This window comes from Amblyomma mixtum, chromosome 3 (genome assembly GCF_055824585.1).
Source record: "Amblyomma mixtum isolate Tamu chromosome 3, ASM5582458v1, whole genome shotgun sequence".
In the NCBI taxonomy this organism is placed as follows: Eukaryota; Metazoa; Arthropoda; class Arachnida; order Ixodida; family Ixodidae; genus Amblyomma; species Amblyomma mixtum.
This window is the reverse complement of record NC_143014.1, coordinates 253,916,583-253,936,878: the sequence shown is the minus strand read 5'-3', so window position 1 is coordinate 253,936,878 and position 20,296 is coordinate 253,916,583. Positions and strand designations below refer to the sequence as shown.

Here is a 20,296-nt window from a genome sequence, read left to right as displayed (position 1 = left end):
ACGCAGCCCGGCGTCGTCCAGAAGCTTCATGACGTCATCGACAAGATCATTAGATAGTCAACTTACAGTAGACAGCCAATTTACACAAGCTAACGACTGGGGCAAAATTGATAATGACAAAGATAAAGGCTTTTAAGGTAAACGGTAAGGATAAATATGTAGACCTTTAGGCCGTTATGGCACATGCCTTTATCATAAAGACATTTTTAGGGTTAAGGTTTTTTTTACTTAGTGGCAAGTAAGCTAAAGGCCTTTAGAATGACGAGCTATAATGTATACGTCTTTAAACTAAAGGTCTTTAAGGTAAAGGTTTTTAGGGTAGAGATTGTTAGGGTAAAGACTGTTAGTGTAAAGGCCTTTAGAGTACCTTCGATTAAAAATCGATGACGTTGACAACACTGATGTGAATACCTAACTTAAAGCACTGGCTCATGTGCACAATTCACAACAGACTGTAGTGCAAGTACCGTTTTCATATTAAGGTGAAAGCTTTTACTGCCTCATACTGTCGTTAGCAGCCATGTCACAGATGTGTCCGCGTTTCGGCGTCACTACTTAAAGAAAAACTATTTCGAGGCTGGGAATCGAACCAGGGCCTTACGCATTTGAAGTGGAGACGCTACCACTCCGCCACGAAGGCTCTTTTCTTTTTATTGCCTGGCTTTGACACATAACACTCAACAAAACAAACAACAACAAAACACGCTAAACGCTATGTACAGTCTTTGTCAAAAGTAACCAGGCTGCACGTTTTTCTTCTCAGTCGTATATTAAAGCAATTATGCCAGCCCTCAAGCTCAATCTCTGTATGGTAAGAAGAACCAGTGTACTCACCTTCAAAGAAATTTTTTATCTTTGAAGAAGACGGGTAAGGGCTCTGTTATACGAATGAGAAGCAAACCATGGAGCCTGGTTACTTTTGACAAAGACTGTACATACACACGGCACTGTCGTGGTCAGCCAGCATGAATCTGGCCTCGTCAGATTAAATATAACGCAAATTGCACAGCGGCTCTAGTCTCGAGAGCCACTCCGGAGGCTCCGAAGCGGCTTTCTGGATGGCCAGAAACCAGTCCATGCATTCCCGAAAGTATGTTCGGGCAGGTCTTGCGTCTTTGTCACAATGGTAGCCTGCCATTCTGGAGCGCCATACACTGGAGGCCTATCAGCATTATTAAGTCAAACGGTACCCCATCCTCATTTTCTACAGATAAGTACCGGATGCCATTCGGGTCTAGTGGTAATTCTTTCTTTAGGGTTCGCTGCAATACATCCCAAAAATAAATCCCTTCCCAACAGTGTAAAGAAACGTGGTCTATTGTTTCCGGCTTTCTGCAAATTAAACAGTGAGTTCCCCAGGATAAAAATAATTCCTTTCCTTCTAAACTTTTAAACCGGTAAGGTTCTGGTGTGCAGCTTAAAAAAGAAGGTTTTTGTTCCTGGTGGCACCTGCATTTTTTAACCCTCTTTAAAACATCTCTACTGGGCCTCCACTATACAAGGCCCTGTACAAGGGCACTGGAAAAATTATATCGCACAAAGCACGGCACAGTTTCTTCTGTTTCACAGTCGACAGAAAATCATTTGAAAACCGGGCGGAAAGGAATCTCTCACTCGCTACAATTTCCAGGTAAAAGCCGCTGATCCTAAAGTAAACTTGAGTAAACCTCAGAGACTACGTACTCCGGCAGCATGCGCCGCAGCCCAACTTGGCATACGGTGCGCAAAAACGGGTCTCCTGTGTTCCGAAAAAAACAAACAAAAATCAATTGACCCGCTGCCGCAAAAACAAATGGCCCAGTCCCAGCCCTCCGTCTTGTACGCGTCTGAATAGGTTGGTCTGGCTGCAGCGTTCCCATTCAGACGACTAAATGACGGCGAAAATCCGCCACGAAGGCTCAGGGTCTGAGCATGTATAAAGGCGCATCTAGTGAATGCTTGTGTTTCATAAATAACATAAAAGAAATAAAGGAAGAAAGTGCGCCAGGCACCGCTTTCCCCTTGCAGCACTTTAGAGGGCCAAAGTTTGCCCTGAATTTTTTTAATGGTTTATTATATCAACCAAACAAATACAGCGATAAAGCCCACCAACAAAAATGCATGTCACAGGCAGCACAAACAGTAGCACTGTCACACGTAGGGCATAGAGCATTGGCACTACTCTTCACATTTCATTTCTTCATCTTAAAGAATATAGCAGCTATGTTTACACCTGCATGAAAATATTAAAAACAAGCTTTAGCATCAACAAATCTGCTCAGCGCTATAGCATTACACCATGCGTAGGGCCTGCTCACAACCTTGAGACCTGCTTCTTGTCGCTAACCGGAGTAATTTGAAGCAATTATAATCAAACTAAAGCATAGATGAAGTGGCGTTTACAATTAAGCGCAAGGAGATTCAATGCAGCCAGTCCTTCCTCGAGCAGGCACAGCATCGTGACGCAGCCATCCTGGCCGCAGATAAGCAGACGATTCGAAGTGCTTGGAACAAACCCTCACATCTCGCAGCTGGCACGGCGTCTTCTCCACGCTGAGGTTGCGGCAGAACTGCACTCATGTTTTGCACCCGGACATGGTGCAGCATGCACGTTATAAAACTGCACCGAAATGAATACTACATACTCCAAACGTCCTTTCACCTAAATGCAGTACATTATACTTTAACTGTGGTAGTAAATCTGCTCGCGGCAAGCCTAGAGTGCGGTTACGCTCGCCGGATACCACGCGGCTAGCTGCTTTTCTATGCTCAAAGAGGGACGAGAGCGAAACAGCGAAATGAGTTTAAAACTACATTGATGTTCATGTATATGTAGAACGGCAGTAACTACTGCTGACCGAATTCGGTTAAGGCAGTCAATGCTGCGAACATGCACGTGGTGGAGTTTCGATACTCTCAGTTGCGAAGGAATCCTCAAATTGGTTTCACGGTGTTGGAAAACCCATTAATGTCATGCTCAGAGCTGTTAGGCAGCACAGTTGGTTTTAAATAGGCCCTGCGGTCCGCAGAAGGCACGTGGTTGCTCCTCAGAGCTCGATATCAAGTTCACGTTGGTGACGGTCGGCGGCACGAAACTAGCTATAAATAAGACAAATGGTGGGCCTCTTTCGCATACCTTAGGACTGCAAATGCGTGCCCTGCAGTTTACTCAAACATCCCTAATAACATGAAGCCAAGTACGCGCGAAACGGTTACAGCTGCCAAACAGACGCGAAAAGCCCGACAAAAGCGTATCTAGAGCAGACGACAATGGCAAAAGCTCACCTGTGAAATTCCAGCGGAAAGCGGAGTAGTAAGACACTGACGGTACAGTCCACGCTGTCGTAGTGTGCCACGGAGCAAAGTTTCTTCACATGCCCCAAGCTCATCTTGAAATGAAGAGCTAAGTGCTTGAAACGAACAGTGCGAAGCGTGACAACGATGGGAAAAGGTTTCGCACTGGCCGTACACCGAAGGAAACGACAGAACCAATAAAACTGCTGCAGCTGGGCAGCGAGGTGCAAATCTTGCCAAACGGTGACAAATGCGACGAGCAAGGACGTTGAAAATTTCTCAAAATGGCCATTTCGAGACCGGCGAGCTTAATTTACACGCTTTCCCAGACGCGCCGCTGCAGACAGCTGGAGATAAGGAATCGCTTCGTAAGCTCCGCCGCTGGTCGCAAACCGAAACAAGGCCTGCAAAGTCGCGCTGCAAATGCACCACACTCATAAATAGGCGGTGCAACAAGCGCTGCAAAAAATTACAAAATTCGGCATGAAGTTTTGCTAAAATATATAACCTATATTAAAAACGTGGCATTAAAATATTTATTTGTTTTAGTTGTATTAGCATTTTAATTTGCACTTTTATATTTCTTTATATGAGTGTCTCGTCCCCAGTCTGTGGCTGTGCTGCAGTCGCGCTAAACCGTTTTTGGGCCCAGCCTTCGCCACCATTCGACATCCGCCTTGCTGCATGCGCCCGAGAGAGAGTGAGGGTAAAGATTGTCGTCACTCGGTGCACCCCCTTCGCCACGAGGGCATGACGGAAATAGCAGCGCCGCGGAGTGACCCAGCAGCATCTCCTGCGGCCATAGCCGTGGGTAGTGTATTTCTGAACGCAGTTATATCTCATATAGATCAATTATAAACCGTTTATTAACTAAAATTCGTCAATATTTTTATACTTTTTATTTTAGAGGGCAAGTTTCTACTGAGAATTTGATGCTCAACATGATATGTGAGCGTGTGTTTTAAATTCTCTTAATAGGCAATGCGGTTCGAAATATCTAGCATCAAAAATACACATTTGAAAGCTCGTTGAGTTGGCTTTCCTGCATTGCATATTTACAAAATGGCGTTTTTCGCACTTTTTATGTGTTAAGTGCAGGCGCAGTTGATGTATTTGGTGATGTAGATGAAGTTAACTCGGTTTCGGCTATGGTACGACGCGCAGCGGCGCCATTTTATAATTAAGTAATGGGGAAACCCAACGCAAGAAGTTTTCAAATGCTTGTTTTGACATTGGATATTTCTAACCACATTGCCGATTAAGAAAATTTAAATTAAGGCGCACCTTAGATATTGCCCACCACAAATTTCGCAATTTAACATTGCCCCCTAAAAGCAAAAATTAAAAAGTTTGACTTAATTTAAGTTAATAATTGTGTAAGTATTGGTCCATATGAGGTAGTACAATCTGCTGTACAATCCAAATAAACAAACCACTCCGACGAATATGACGCAGTTTTTAAGATAAAAAATCTGTAAAGGCCAAAAAAATCAGCCTGTAGATGAAATACACGGCTTGCCAAGCATAGCGATATTTTCAAAGCTTCTAGCCAAAAAAACAAATGAATACAAATGTGTTAGAGCACTTCAATTTGATCGGCTTTGAATCGCATCAGACTGTGCACAGAACGAGTACAATTCCCGTTAAACAAAAGGTCCATTTTCAGAGCCGTAGCCGAGTTGAAGTTGAGCCGAAATTTTGACGAACTGCCTCTTTTAATGATGTCAACGGAAGTGGTGGCCCAGTGGTTAGAACATCCGCATCGTATGCGGGTGGGGCTATGTTGAATGCCCTGTGCCGCCGAATATCCCCGAATTTTTAAGGGTACAAGCTTTTTCCGGGTCTGGGGTTCGGCTCCTGTAGGGCGGTATGCTCGCAAAAAAATAGACCCTTGACCTGACCTCGCGCAGACCAAGCACGTTAACCATGACAATCGTTGTGCAAGCGCTGCAAGTGCGGACATTGAAATCACTGCAGGCAGTTTTCTGCCTTTGCAGGCACGATAAATGAGCAGTTCTACAACAGGACTCTATTGAACGCATGGATACTGTAAAGACGAAGACGACTATTCTGTCTAGCAGCGGCATTTCCATCGTTGCGCGTGCTGTGTGCTCGCCTTGGCTGACCACGGACTGTTTCCGCCCTGCTCCTGAGGTCCCAGTGCCTTCAATAAGCCCCCGTACTACATTACTAATGTTGATTTATTTGTTTTCTGCACATTGCTTTGATATATCTTTTGTTATTTTGAATTTTTCGTAAAATTTTCTTTCCTGCGAGGAACCGACCATGACGTTTAGCATGTGCTATATGAATAAAATATAAATTACTCTCCCCTGCGGTGCTGGTCGCACCTGCCCTCTACTCTTTCCGCAGCCGCCTCAGACTGTAAGCCAAATAATTAAAGCACAGTACAGGCGGGCTTATGCAAAGATTAAGAGAGACTAAATTTGTGTTTGCATTCACTGCGATGAGTGTTTCTGGAAATGTTGGCGCTGGAGAAATGCACTAGCAACAGGGGCTATACAAAAAATGCCAACAGCGCGGCGCCTGCGTGCTGCGCTGTTGAAATTTCTTTTTATCGCGCTTGGACCAGGGTGGAAACACAAATATGCTAGAGCCGTCCATGATTATCGTGGACTACTATAGCGTTTTTACAGCGAAATCTGTAATAGCTTTGTTGAAGCCATTTAATACAAGTAATATAGGGGGTACAACAGCAGCCGTGTAACGCGCCTACCTCTGCCACGTACCTCAAAACGCGATTGAGCTGTTAAATTATCCAGGGAGCCAAAGCTCCTCTCCCTTCCTCAAAGCCAACGGAATATGAACGCTCCGGTGTGTTTGAGAACAGGAAACAGGCATAACTGCCTCAATTTGTAGGTGGACACCAGCGCTACCTCATAGCGCAAGTGAGGTGCCACTTATGGCTCATTCCTTTCCTCGAAACGAACGGTGACAACACTGGGAACTTGAGTACTTGTTTCGTTCAAGCGAGCCCTGGAGTCTGTGTGTGCCGGGAACGCTATCTAACCGAAGACCTTAAGCGGAAGACATTAAGCGTGTAGGCGCCTAAACGGGCCTGTGAGACGCCCAACCCTGCAGTCGCCTGTGAAGCGACAAAATGGGCCTGCCACTCCAGAGCTCTGGCCCCTAATGCCAAGCAGGTAAGCTTAGATCAAATAATTTTTTTTGGTTACCCCCCTGGTACAAGCACAATGAAACGAACTGCTAAAGCGGAGCACGTAGGTGCCGCGCTGTTCCCTTTTCTTCTTGTCCTCCCTGAAGCAGATTACCTCAATGTTCTGTTGGTCTCCATCGTACCACCGTCTGCCGCGGTCGCTCAGTGACTGTGGCGCTCGGCTGCTGACCCGGAAGACGCGGGTTCAATCCCGGACGCGGCGGTCACATTTCGTTGGACGCGAAATGCTAGAGGCGCGTTTACTGTGCTATGCCAGGACACGTGAAAGAACCCCACGTGGTCGAAATTATCCGGAGCCCTCAACTACGGCGTCCCTTCATAGCTGGAGTTGCTTTGGGGCGTTAAAACCCATGAACCATCTTCCCACCCTCTTTTGTGTACGATTCAGTTCTTGCCGTGAAAAATGCTTTGTGGCGGACAATGAAGCAGTGAGCTTCGCCCGACCAGGTTGGCTAATTTTATATTTCCCGCTGTTTTTCACATCACGAACTTACTCTTACCTTTGTATGAAGTGGAACGCGGATACCATAGCCGTTAAGCGCGTCACCCCTTTTCTTTTTACTTTGGTTTTCTCTGCCCAAAATAAAGAGCAGTGTGGGGTTAGGTTTCGTGTACATCTTGTGCTTTCAAATCTTACCATGTTCAAAAACACTGGTGAAATAATTAAGCATCAATACAGTGTTCCCAAGTTGGCTTAGTTACCTGCACAGGTTGTCTTGTTCCCTTGGTGCAGCCGAAAGTTGAATGGCATGATTCTTTTTTCTCCACAAAGAAAAGTATCGTGCATCCTACACAATAACAAAAGGTGTTTATTTACAGAAAAAAAATGTGTTTGTTGCAAAACATACATTTCTAAAAAAGTAGTGTGAGGGTGATATTGCCTATTGAATGTACATTTCTACAGTTGGTAGCTGCCCGAGTGACCGTTTCCTCGGAAAACTGCTATGCGACTACCAGCGCCATTCGATCGGGTCTGCGCTTCCACTTCACTAACGTTGTCCTTGACGCAGGTGATGCCAGCCGGCTTTTCTGATGAGAAGCCGTTTGCGGGAACGTCAGGCGAGGAGTCGGCGGGAGGCCTAGGTTTACTGTTTCCACGTCTCTCGAAGGCAAGCTTGTCCAACTTCGCGGTGGGAGCCTCACAGAAGATGAACAAGATATAGCTGAGGAGGAAGCTCCACACGAGAACGATGAAAACTAGTGAAATCTGAAACGAGGCAAACAAAAGACAGACATGAAGGAGGCAAGTTTTGTACATAGGTAGGAGCGCCTTTGTTCTCAAGCCGGCAGTTGCAGCAGTCAAATCAAATCAAGTAAAAAAATTCGAGCTCATGCCCCTTTACACACTGAAACGAGCATGCTGTCATGTACGCAATCCGTTGGAACCCCACTTTCTTCATAATAAGGCTTAAAAAAGGTCAACCGTTGAAGCGGCCATCGTTGGCTGTAAGCCACTGTCAAGGAACGCTAGTGGATCTGATGGTGGCAAGTCGTGGCAGAAAAAACGCCATGCACAAAAAAAGAACTGCATATAACGCGTGAGTGTAATGAGTGCAGCGCTGTTGTGTCGCCCTCTTGTTTTGTGCCGTCGTTGCGCTGTAATAATGAATGTAGGTAACCAACTCGCCCAAAATGTTGTATTGTAGTTTCGTCATTGGAGCTAGCCGATGGCTTTGTCATCACTAAGAGTGCTGCACTTATATCTGCCGACACGCGCTTGTGGCACTTGTGATAGCGTTAATGCCGTTTTTAAGAAACATCCAAAGCAAAAGCAGCTATACGCGCATTGATGCATATTTTGTTCCAAATATCAGAGGAAGGTAAAATGGGTTTCGTAAATCTTTCCACTATTCTAGCAACGCCTTGGTTACGATACATAGCTGGAAAACAAGCAAATTATTGAAAGAAAACGAGAACGAAACACTCGCGCTTGAAAAACGTAGAAGCTCTCGCCAAGTTTCTTTCTCTTTCGGCTTCGTTTTATTTTTTTGCGTTAGTCTGCCCTTCTTCATCTAGAAGGAAACAAATTTCTTCTATAAAATGCCAACCGACGCCTTGGTAGCAGAAAGATATATATGTTTACAAAATTATCCATTTCAGCTCCGATTTGCATTTAGGGAACCTTTTTTGTTTACGCAATTAACGAAACGCAGTGATTGGTTAGGCTACACAGGGTGTTTCAGCGCACACTTTCAAAAATTTTCAAAATGAAGCTTTTTGGGGTAAAAATGTGGCTTTTGCTGCACAGTATTACCAGTGCTGGCGGACAACAGAAAACCGGTGAGTCGTCTTAAGTAGTAGGCTGTTTCGCTAATTTTTAATAATTAACTTATAACTAGTAGGGTTAGCCACCTAGTAGCAATTGAGATTTGTAGCCGGTAGTTGGTAATACCCAAATCAGTTTTTAGAATTTCGAAAACGTGATTACACTTGGCGCTGTGCCTCGACAAAAGTTAGCTTTTTCAACGAGTTACGAGCACTGAAGGGATTGCTTTGCATGCATGCTTTCGAATGCGCATGGATTTTCGCACGATGCAGCCAAACTTTGTTGAGACACAACGGCGAGGGTAACTGCGTTTTCAAAATTCTAAAATCTGATATGGCTATTACTAATGTCCGACTACAAATCTCTAATTGCAACCAGTTGCCTATCTGTGATAGTTAAAAAGTTAGTTATCAGAAATTAGTTAACTACCTTACTACTTAAGACTATTGAGTGGCTTTCCGGTGCCCGCCAATACTGGTATATGTTTGCCCCAAAAAGCCTATTTTTTTAAATTTTTGAATGTATTCCACGAAACATCTGGTATATGTACTACAAGGAACCGAGCAAGCAAATACTTGTGGATGGAGGCTACGCATCTATGCATTCAAATGCACGCCGAACCTCGGAACTAGAGCCGTTTATTTATTTGTGGCGGCTCCGCAGGAATCCAGTCTGATAAAGTAGGCAGACGTATGTTTGAGAAAGTATTGAAATGGAGATTTGGAAAAGTTTTGAAATCAGCATTTAAAAGTGACATACTTGCTTGCAATGTAAATGCGCAAGATGTGGAAGTCGTTGTTTTCTGCAGATTCAGAAATGTGATTTGCACTCTGATCTTGGCATGTACAGTAATTTCTGCTTTAATTTTCCTTTCAGTATTTCCCTGTCTCGCATAATAAGCTTCGCACAAACGTTCATGACTCATTTATTTTTGATGCTTTTGAGAAATTTGAAATCTTGAAACCATACGCTGCGCCTGAACTGTGAACCAATGCCTTGATAAGAGTTGCTTCACGCTAAAATGTCGCAGTAAGCCAGCCATGACTTTACATTAGTATCTGAACCAGCAAGAGAGTAATGCAGGACTCATGGTTTCGGTCACTCATAGTGGTGCGTATTCTTTTTTTCATTTTATTCTGTGTTATCTACTGTCTTCGTCTTCACAGCGTGACATGGAACCCCTTCTGACCTCACTCTATATTTAGCTGTCTTCATTCTAAGCGCGTATTATCTTTGCAAAAGTAACCAGGCAACGAGGTTTGCTTCTCATTGGGTATAGTAGAGCCCTCTCGACGCCTCCAAAAGACCAAATGGTCTCTAAATGTGAGTTAAAGGGTCCTCTTTATCTTACACAGATTTAGAGATCAAGGGCTGCTATAAGGCTACGCTACAAGGCTAAGAAATTGTACTACCTTGGCGAAGACGGTACTACCTAAAAAAAACTGTCTTGAATAAGAGCGCAGAGTGCACGGGGTGCAAGTAGCACTCTTTTACAAACATATCTTTTTCAAAATTGAAGTAGCAGCTCAACCTCTGGTGAACGTCACCTTACCAGGATAAAGTGAAAGAAGAAGATCCGCTCCCGAGCAATATGAAGAAAGAGCTGGAGGAATGGCATGTGAATGAGGTAGACGCCGAAGGTGAGTCTGCTGAGAGGCACAAACGCATCCCATGCTAGGAACTTGCAGATGAACCCTGTGGAGGTGAGAAAAGAGAAGGAATGATTCATCAATGCTACTACAGGTGCGCATGACGTTAAACTTCTATTCTCTGAATAAAATCGGGAATTCGATTCTATTCTGTTTAAAATTTTGGCCCAGGTAAGATAGTTAGGCTTTGTGAATGCTTACTGAACTAGAAAGTTCACACTTTCAAACACACCTTACTGCTGCTCCGCATTGAGCACGCCCATGTCGGGCTGTGTGAAGAAAGTTGTAGAAATATTGCGAAGTTTCCAAGGCGGAAGTGAGAAATTCAATTTTTCTATCTTTCTGAGGTGCTGTGTTTTACGCAGGATAGTTCAGATATTTTTAACTACTGCTTATGCCAAACACGAGCCAGTCGCCGAGGGTTTAGAACTATTAGGGCGTTTTTACGTAAGGAAACACTTTAGCAGAAGACGCTTTAATGTTTTAAGGAGAAATAAGAGCAAAAACTGTGCCTAATGAAATAGGTTCGTCATTAACTACAATTTAAGTACAAAAATAAAAAGGATGTAGAGTAGAAAGCTAAACGGTGTGCCTTGAGGCAGCGTGCATAATTTGTTTTTTCATCAATTCTGAACCTTAGAAGAGGGGCAGGTTTTTTTGCCGTTTAAAAAGTAAGAGTTGATTTCGCGCTTAGAGCTGTTGTTATACTTGATAATCAATTTTGTAAAAAAGAGAAGCACCTTACCTCCACGCCCCGTTGCGCACGCAAGGGTAACCCAAACTAGAAAGATGCTCCACAGAACTCGATCAAAGAAAGCGGCAGAAACGTTTGCGAAGTGTGGGATCGGTTCGCCATCCTGGTACCACTCCAGCTTCATAAAGATGCAGCAAAGTCCACTGGCGATAGCCACGCACCATCCTGCTGCTTGGAATACCTGCAAGAAAGAAAGATAGACCGCTAAGTCTGTGAAAGAAATCAGATGACCATTTGCCTGAAGAAAATATGTACTCTTAGCTAGTAGGCAGTGAGTAAAATGTTTCGAGTTAGGGTTCTTAAATGTGGACAAGCATGAGAGCCAAGAAGTTCTTCGTGTATGCCTTTGGCATTGATTTGCATTCTATGCCTTCGAGCTTATTCCGCATCCTCATAATACTCGCACATAAAATCGTGGCAACTGTAGTGTAAGCGATTTGCGCAAATATGTGGTTCACGATATGTCTTTAAAAAAAATACAGCACTCTTATTTCTGACACAAAGAAGGTATTCCGTGTCAAAGCACAAAAAGCTTCATTTTCGTTGGCGCACGCCAGCGTTCGTTGTGTGTCAGTTGCATGTTGTTGGCATTCTTTAAAATTGAGTTTTGTTTCCGCTGCTGCTCAATAACAATGGTCGCGTTTGATATGGCTGCCGCTTCAGCAGAACATGCCAATACGTTGAAACAATAAACCGACATCATGTGGAATGCTTGAGTAACATCTCTTCAAAAAACTATGAAAATCATTTTGGCACCATGCTTTCCACGATGGCCTGGCCTGGAAGTGAGGCGACAACTATATTGGAGCCCTTTTGCGTGTCGCAGCGCCTACCAGCTTGCTTCTCTTAGAGAGCTGAAGAAGAATTGTTGTGACGACGCCCTGAAGTTACTTTTATTTTATTTATTTATTAGAGATACTATCAGTCCGGTCAGGACCAAGATAGGAGTGATATAAGGTACAGATTACAAAGGCGGAACACGACAAACAAAGCACCAGCACCATCCAGTCGGTGCCAAGTTTTAGGATATCAAAAAATGGAACTGACCTCTAAGCAACAAATAAACATGCGCAAAAATATCGCTGCAAGGAAACAGAAAACAATCTGAAAACACCATGCCCAACACCAGCATTCAGCGTCTGATGCTTCCGTTGTTATTATTCACAGTTATATCATCCGCAGAAATCCCTCAAGTCTGACTTCTTTTCTTAGGGCATTGTGCAGCTCGCATGCTTCACTCTGGTAACACCGATTTAGCAGTGTTCTGACCGTTAGCGGCTTTACGATTCTGAGTAGCACTTGTGCGCAATATTGTCATGCCTATCGAAACGATAATAACACAGCTAACGCGAATGTGAAACGGCTTAAAAAAGATCAACATGAAGAGCACATAAGAGATCAATAGTCGCCTGCCTCTCTTTTATGCGTTTTTACTTTATAATTCCCTCTTGGGCCACTTTACATTCACGTTATCCTCATATGGATTGTCAAGCCCAAATAAAACATCTCATTTTAGCACCTCTGCCTGGGTGAATATGGTTCCTTGGAAAACAATGAGCTTTAAGGAAAAAAACATTTAATATTTAGTGGCTAGGTTCGTCTAAGACTTGAGTTCTCTTTGCAAACTTCTAGTCTACGCCGATGCAGTCCAGTCAGTGTCCATCACTCTTGACCCCATCCCTACAGCAGCGAGAAATACCTTTGCACCAGCACCTTGTGCATTGGCCTTGTTGGGAAAGCTGCCCTAGCACCATAAAGGTCCATGATCATCAATAGGTGTCTTTGCACAATTTGCTCCTTGTTTAACATCCTAAATTGGTGAATGATTGAATTATTGAACTTATTTCTCCAGACATAAACTTGAGCTTTACGTCGCCCAAAAACAGTAGAGCAACGATGCCTCCTCGATGCAAATAAGAATCGAGCTTTTCTGATACTGAACCCAATTTCAGGACTTTACGGCTTATGTGATGCAAACAATTTGGAAGACGGAAGTTTGTCAGTAAAGAGCGCATTTAGAACCATGAAATTTTGCTAAAATATTTCTTGGAAAAACATAGCGGAAGTCTGCATTGCAGCTTGTTGCAGCGGCAAGAAAGCATTCGAAAGCAGTCTGTAACTAACCGGCTATGCCGTGTATATTAAAATCTCTGTGTTAAAGACAAGTCATTTCCGTGCTGATGGATCATGGTCAAAGAGAATTAATGGTTGCGAATTACAGCGGGCATTCATTTTGCAAAAGTTTTCTGTTTCATCCGCGTTTTCCCAAACTTAATGCTTATTTTCTGACGCCAGTGCATGTTTTCACCGTTTTCCATTCCATAGCAAAAGGTGAGTAGTCTATATTTTTACGTTTGCGACGCAGCTGTCTTGCTGGCCAAGAATCGCGCTAACAGATATTGAAGTCTACAGCATTCAAGACTCATAGAAGACGTGCGCGCTGCTTAAACGCATTGCTCCGAACTGAGCGTTTAAAAATGCACAGCCGGCTTTCGCGCGCATGAGATCAACGATTACAATGTGTGACGGTTGCTGCCTCCACAGTTGAGCTCGGTTTCTTTTGTGTGCACATTTTCTATACAAAAACAGCAGAATTTCGGGCAGTTTTGATTGTGGGTTTGCTCAATATTGCGAACGCCACGCGATCATATAGTGCAATATGATACAACCTTCCTTCATGCCAAACTATAAGAGCTGGTGTGAGAGGGCTGAAAAAAATCGATTCGTTAGTCATTGAGGCTCGTGTAGTATGTTTTGAATTGAATCGCAGTGAGGTGTTTGGTATGACCGTCTTACCAGAGAAATCTTCTGCCGCTGGAACCACCCCAAAGAGAGGAAAGTAACACAGCCAATGAAGTAGCACATGGTGTGGTAAAAGGGGTAGAAGTAATAGCCGTATGTCGTATCGAAGAAAACTCTGAAAAAAAAAATTGTATCCATTAGTGCGTGAGAATATTGCTCTATTTTGAAAGGAAGCACCTCCTGCTTAATTAAAATCCATAGCTAGTGATGAACTCCCCATCACTTTATTTACATGCTCCGTGCACAAAAAGAGCGTGAGTAGAAAAAATGAACCAAAACAAAGGCACGAACAATGTAATGGGGGCACGGAGCAGTCTTTCACACAGGTTCTGCTAACATGCGCGCACTTCATTTTGCTGATGTGCACAAGAGCGAGAGAAAAGCTATTTCAGTGTCAGAAATGACAGCGTGCTTGGAAAATTCTTCGTCTGTGTTGAATAAAAATGGTAATAAACTTGCTAACAACCCTCGTTCGTTCCTCACGCCCGTATGCACGCGTACGCACCGAACATACTATTACTGATGAGGACGATGATCAATTTCAGTTAACCAACCGCAATTTGGCCATACAGCGCCATAGCACAAGGTATACTTGGCCTGCACTGGCTGACCACAAAGACCCATTTTCCATGCATTTCACCTCTGAGAGGGCAAGCACGAGGCCAAGAAAAAAATTTTACTCAGTCGAAAACGGCAGATACTCCGCTGCACTTGGGATCCAATCCCGCACCTTTCGGCTATGAGGCACTATTAAAAATTCGCTTTGAACAATTTTCTCAGAATGCAGTTAGATCTCTCTTGCACCCAACACAAAGTGAATTCGGCTATGAGACACTATTAAAAATTCGCTTTGAACAATTTTCTCAGAATGCAGTTAGATCTCTCTTGCACCCAACACAAAGTGAATGCATGACCAAAGACTAGCGGCCGAAGAAAGCTGCAATGTATCTCTTCCTGGCTGAACTAAATAGGCTGCAAGTATGCATTTAACGACATGCACTTTGAGTGCTCTTTCATATACCGGTCACCTGGCCCCTAAATGCCCTTACGGAAAGGTGCTTCCGGACCAGATAACTACAAAAAGAATCCTTAGCTCTGCTGACGCTTTGCTGTATGAAACCCCCAGCCCTGTTTTCACTGCACCGGCTGCGGACAAATACTGCAGACAATTTTGTGGACAAAATTCCTTTAGTAGAATTGCGGGGATCAAAACCCTGGGACAGAATTTTACGGGCGAAAAATGTCTCAATGCCGCCGTTAAAGACATACTTGCCTCAGACACTAGGCGCAAGGAAGCAACTACCAAAACAAGAGTTGCAGCCAAATGAGTCGACCGAAGCAATTCTTTGTGCAGGCGTGAGTGGCTCTAGTCCGCTGCCTTGGGAACGTCAGAGATTTTTGGTTCACTACTTTATTCTGATGAAAGTTCTTTATGCCACAAGATGTGATTAGGATCTCCTCTAAGGAGCTGGCATGCATATGCGCACGATGTTCGATGCTTCGTCCCAGTGCGATATAACAGACACTCTCATCTTAAATTAGGCCACAGGGTCACAAAAACAGCAATAATACTCTCGAAAAAATGCAGCAAAACGGGCGGGGGGCTTGCTAAAAAACTTAGTGTACCACACTGCACGCATAAAAATTCATCAGCGCACGGCGCACCAGCTGCACGCTCTGAAAGGCAAGAACACTGACGGCAACACTATGTAGCCCAGAAGCGTTCAACGTACACATAGAGCAGTGCCCATGGCACCTAACTTTCCATACAAAAAAAATCCACAGCTCTGGAGAAGCTGGTAAGTGTATGTGTGTACTGATTCATTAGCATCTGCATGTAAGGACAATTACCAAAGACGTCTCTTTTGTTTTGTGTTGGGCTTTTTCCTGGGCGTACCGTATTACGAGGATCCCTCGACAAAAACACATAAATATTTTGATGCTGGGCCGAGGGCGGCTGTAAATATCTCGAGATGTACTATAGAACTGGCATCCAATTGTGGACTGCGCCCAGCGTGACCATAGAAAAAAAATTCTTGCCAACCGTTTTTCTAGTTCACGAGTAACCCTAACCCCTCAGAGAAGTCTCACAATATTCACATGAAAATATGCGCTACTCATAATATTATGTTAAATAGTTCGCACCCATAAACATTCTGCGTGTGCTCGTCAGACCCAACTGGCACAACACACTATGAACATTTTCTGTAGGTGCCTTAATTCCGGTTTCCACTAAGGAGCATGGAAAAAATTGTTTTGAACCGCAGAATGACTAGTGAATATTTCGCTTATGTTCCTGCACGAGACATATGAATCATGATTAAACCTGACGCGCTCTAATCAGTAGAGCAAGCGCAGGACATTCTTTTTTGAGTGTTTGCGCGCTTTAAAAACTCCAACAGGGGTTATGTGAATCAATCCTGACAGCCTCTTGTGATAATCTCTTCTGTAGCTCTGCCCTACGAAACTCTACGGGCTCGTGGATCCCATTGTCACTGTCCAAGGCGAAGTTGACCTCGAATGTGTAACCAAAAACGTGTGCACTTACTGAAAAGACTCCACCATAACCACCATAAATGGCGAGATGTTGTTGCGGGCCACCTGCCACGCGGATAACACGCATCCAAGCAGGCACAGCACTGAGAACAGCGAAATGGCAAGTCTCGGACGCCTGCAAAAGAATGACGAGTGGATGAGCGAATTGTGCTTTTCGTCCTGTGCATACCATATAATTGTACGTGATCATCCGGACATAATTTCCTGTCATATTTGCTCAATAAGACACTGTGTAATGGACAGGTAGCGCGAGAAAAAGGTGCCCATTAATGTACGGCTTCAGGCTGCAACAGTTCACGGAGTGGTTGCTATACGCATGCACAGGACAAGTCCGAACAGTGTGATGCCCTTACAACAAAGTTTCTCCGATAGAGATTCAACAAAGAATAGGTTCACTGACAAGTGAGAGCTTCGAATCACTTCACTTATGAGTTCATCGCTTCCAAATGAACAACTTTTGATTGAGAGGACCGTGTTTTGATGTTCTACGTGTGCGAGAAACGTTAATTTCGCGTCCGTCTCTGTCACGTCGAAGGAGCAGTATTCACTGACCATCCCTGACTAAACACAATATTTTGACGGGCGGTTTGCGTGATTTCTACAGCAATAATATTTTAGTTGTGGGGCTTACGTGCAACAACAGGGAAAAATTCGGCAGCTAATATTTAAGAACTGTGTTTACAGTGCAAACCGGCCATGACATAGGATAATAGAAGAAAAACTAAGCACCTGTCGTCGGAACAATGATTCCCTTTCAGAAATGTGGCTTTGACGAGTATGTTGTAGAAAAGCTGTGAATGACACCGAACACGCATATTAATATATGTATGCTGGGGGAACGCAGAAAGAAACTTTAGCGAAGAAATTCGTGCAAAGATACAAGCTGCAGCTGTCGCCAACTTAGCAAACAAGCGTTCAGCGTTGAAATTTGCTGTTGTTTTGCGTGAAACGCTTCTTCAAGATTACGAAACACCGCGCCAAACATAGCGTACCCTATTTTTGTGCGTGGTGTTTCACAATGTATTACCAGCTGGCCCAACGGTTTGTGTTACTAAGCTTCTTCGTGGTATAAGGTCATTCTTGCGCATTTCAATGAAGGATATATGGCAGCCGCTTTTCCAAGTACGATTAACAGAAGTTAACCAGGGAAACATCAAGAAAGAACTGCGATGAACGAAAGGCACAAACAAGAGTATTATGTGAATCCGTATAATGCTTTCTCTTCCATAATGATGCTTTGGCCAGACGCTCCTTCATGAATTCAAGCCAGACCGCACTAGGAACCGGTTCACTTATCTCCGGCAAACATTTTCGGAGGGGGTTTGCTCTAAATGCTCGAACATATTTGTGATCTCTAGTAACAGGCAGAAAAGCGGTCATTATGAAAACTTTAAATAATATTAGTCGCTCAAGAAGCTGGGCAGTTGCAGAATACGAATCACTGTGTTGCAGAGGCCCCACCACAACGCTGTTTTGCAGAAGATAAGCCCTGGTGTTGTGACTATAGCTATATTATCGCGCAGCGTTACAGCGGCACGCTTGCAGCGCACGTCTCTCGGCTCAGTACGGTGCAGTATGATAACTTTGAGCTCATGAGGGCGCCCGGTGCAGCTGCAAATAGCGCGCTCTCAAAGCAGTGGAAAATGGTTTATTTATTTGTTTATTCAACAATACTGGAGAGTCGCATAACTCCAAGCAGGAGTGAGCAAAAAATAATTACATACAATAAAAGTTACAACACACAATATGCATGAACTACATCACATCAGGACATGAACTGAAGCAAATGAAATCGGACAAAGGAGTATAAGAACATCCACGTACGCATTCTCTTCAAACTTGCCATAAATGCATCAACACTGGGGCTATCGACAATATGTTTTGTCAAGTTGGACAGAAACTTCCGCTGCAACTCAGCTCTACAAAAACCTCATGGCCCACAGATGTTATAACGCAGAGGCTGAGGAAACTTCAAAACCCTGCATACATCACGAAATTTATTTGCTAACTGTAAGTTTCACGTAGACATTGGACCATATGGCCTCGGAGTTGTGAAAAAAATTTGGCGCGCTTCGACTCAAGCATTATCAATTCGCTAAGATTTTGAGTAAAAACATGAACTGAAGTGGTCGTTATTTTGTGAGGGCGGCATCTCTTTGCAAATTAATATATCTGTGCTTCTGTTTCCTGTTTTGAGCTTGTTTACTGCTGCAGACATCATATAACAATGACAAGCTTAAAAGCCCCTTTTGAGGGCAACACCGGGGGTTTTGACAACAGTACAGTCGCTGGCTAGTTGGTTGGACATGACGGAAAAGAACAGCGTGGACACAGGGCGATCAAGGTGAATGACATAGGCGCTGTTCATGCATATCGCAGAACAGCTCCCGCGAACTTTTGCATACTCACTTTTTGCATACAAGCAGTACAGGCAGCGCCACCAGGAAGAACTGGAAGTCTATCGACAAGTACCACAGATGAGGCAGCAGTGGCTGAAAGAGTGAAACACCAATTATTAAATTTCAATTTGCGTTGAAAAGGAGACCTTTAGCTGTAGAATAAGTCATCTATTGCGATCTGTAACAGCGGGGGCGCATTATTCCCTAAGACCGTGACTACAGAGATACGAAAAGCGTAAGGGGCAATAGGAAGCTTTCTATTTCGGTCCGGATTTCTCCTACCAGCCTTTGTTATTTCTCGACACATTCTGTTGTCAGTATACCGAGAAGATGGGAGCCATTACGCAAGCTGCTACCATAATTCCACATTTTCTCCATTACTCTGAGAAAGTTCGCACTGTTCAGGCTGCCCCTCGTACTTTCCAGACCACGCGACACTGTGCACATAGAGCGCATCGAGTCAACAGTTTACACTGCCATCTCGGCCTCCACACACTGTACAACACTAGAGGGTAACTGGCTGACTCCTTGAGGGCTGGCATGTGAGCCCTCTGGTGCCCCTGGCTGAACACATTAGTCTCACGAACACCGCCTGATTTGCATAATCACCGCCCTTTTACAATCAAACGCTCGAATATTTCTACATTTTTAATAAGCTTTTTCACGCCGTCACCACCATACACATTTCGTTGTGACGATACTATCCAACAAGTCCACCTTCTCGCCTTTGCCTTTGTTCTTTTTTCGTTATTCACAGGCTTCCCCACTTCGGACCCTTTTAAGAGATAATTTTAAGAGCTGCAGCTAAAAAATATGGACCGGCTATTCCTGAAATTCTTTAGATGAGCGAAAAATTTCAAAAATAGTAGGATCTTCTTCATTGTCAAGGCGTCATTAAGACGTAGGAACCGTTCGAAAAGCATGCGTTGTACAGCAGTGGGAAATTACGAGATGAGGAGATGGGAAGTCTTTTTAACAGGATAGGGAGCTTTCAACCTAACCTTGAAGTGTTGTTGCCTACTGCTGCGCCAGGTGCCCTGATTTTTCTTCTCGAAAAGCAAAAAGGGGAAAACTTGCATTATCGAGATTCTCTAACGCTTAGTACCTTTCTTTGGTGCTGAAGAAAATTAACATCCAAATGGAAATTCAGAGACATGGAAATTCAAATTAATATTTCATTACTTCGTCGTCCTACCATTTTGTCGAGCGACAGCAATCGCTTTACCAGGATAGGTGATCTTAACCCACGTTAGCAGTAGTACAGCGTTTATTCTTACTTTGATAGCTTCCTTCGCGGGGTGCTTTAATTTGTAGAGATTTTCTTCACGTACGGACTTATTTGAAATGAGTGAGGTTTTTTGCATCCTACGGTTTGCTACGCGGTCATGTCGAATTTGT

General features: G+C 43.9%; 1 protein-coding gene across 1 annotated transcript in view; it reads right to left on the bottom strand.

The window, feature by feature from the left end:
• Window positions 1-7,258: 7,258 nt before the first annotated feature.
• LOC149354396 (nose resistant to fluoxetine protein 6-like) overlaps window positions 7,259-20,296 on the bottom strand; it is a 51,953-nt gene continuing 38,915 nt past the window's right edge. Inside the window, exons 10-15 of the mRNA XM_089583311.1 lie at window positions 18,909-18,991; window positions 16,492-16,614; window positions 13,938-14,058; window positions 11,133-11,322; window positions 10,291-10,433; window positions 7,259-7,679 (exon numbers count right to left, since the gene is read on the bottom strand). Coding sequence (XP_089439437.1) covers window positions 7,371-7,679; window positions 10,291-10,433; window positions 11,133-11,322; window positions 13,938-14,058; window positions 16,492-16,614; window positions 18,909-18,991 — 969 coding nt within the window. The 3' untranslated portion in view covers window positions 7,259-7,370. The remainder of the gene's footprint in view (window positions 7,680-10,290; window positions 10,434-11,132; window positions 11,323-13,937; window positions 14,059-16,491; window positions 16,615-18,908; window positions 18,992-20,296) is intronic.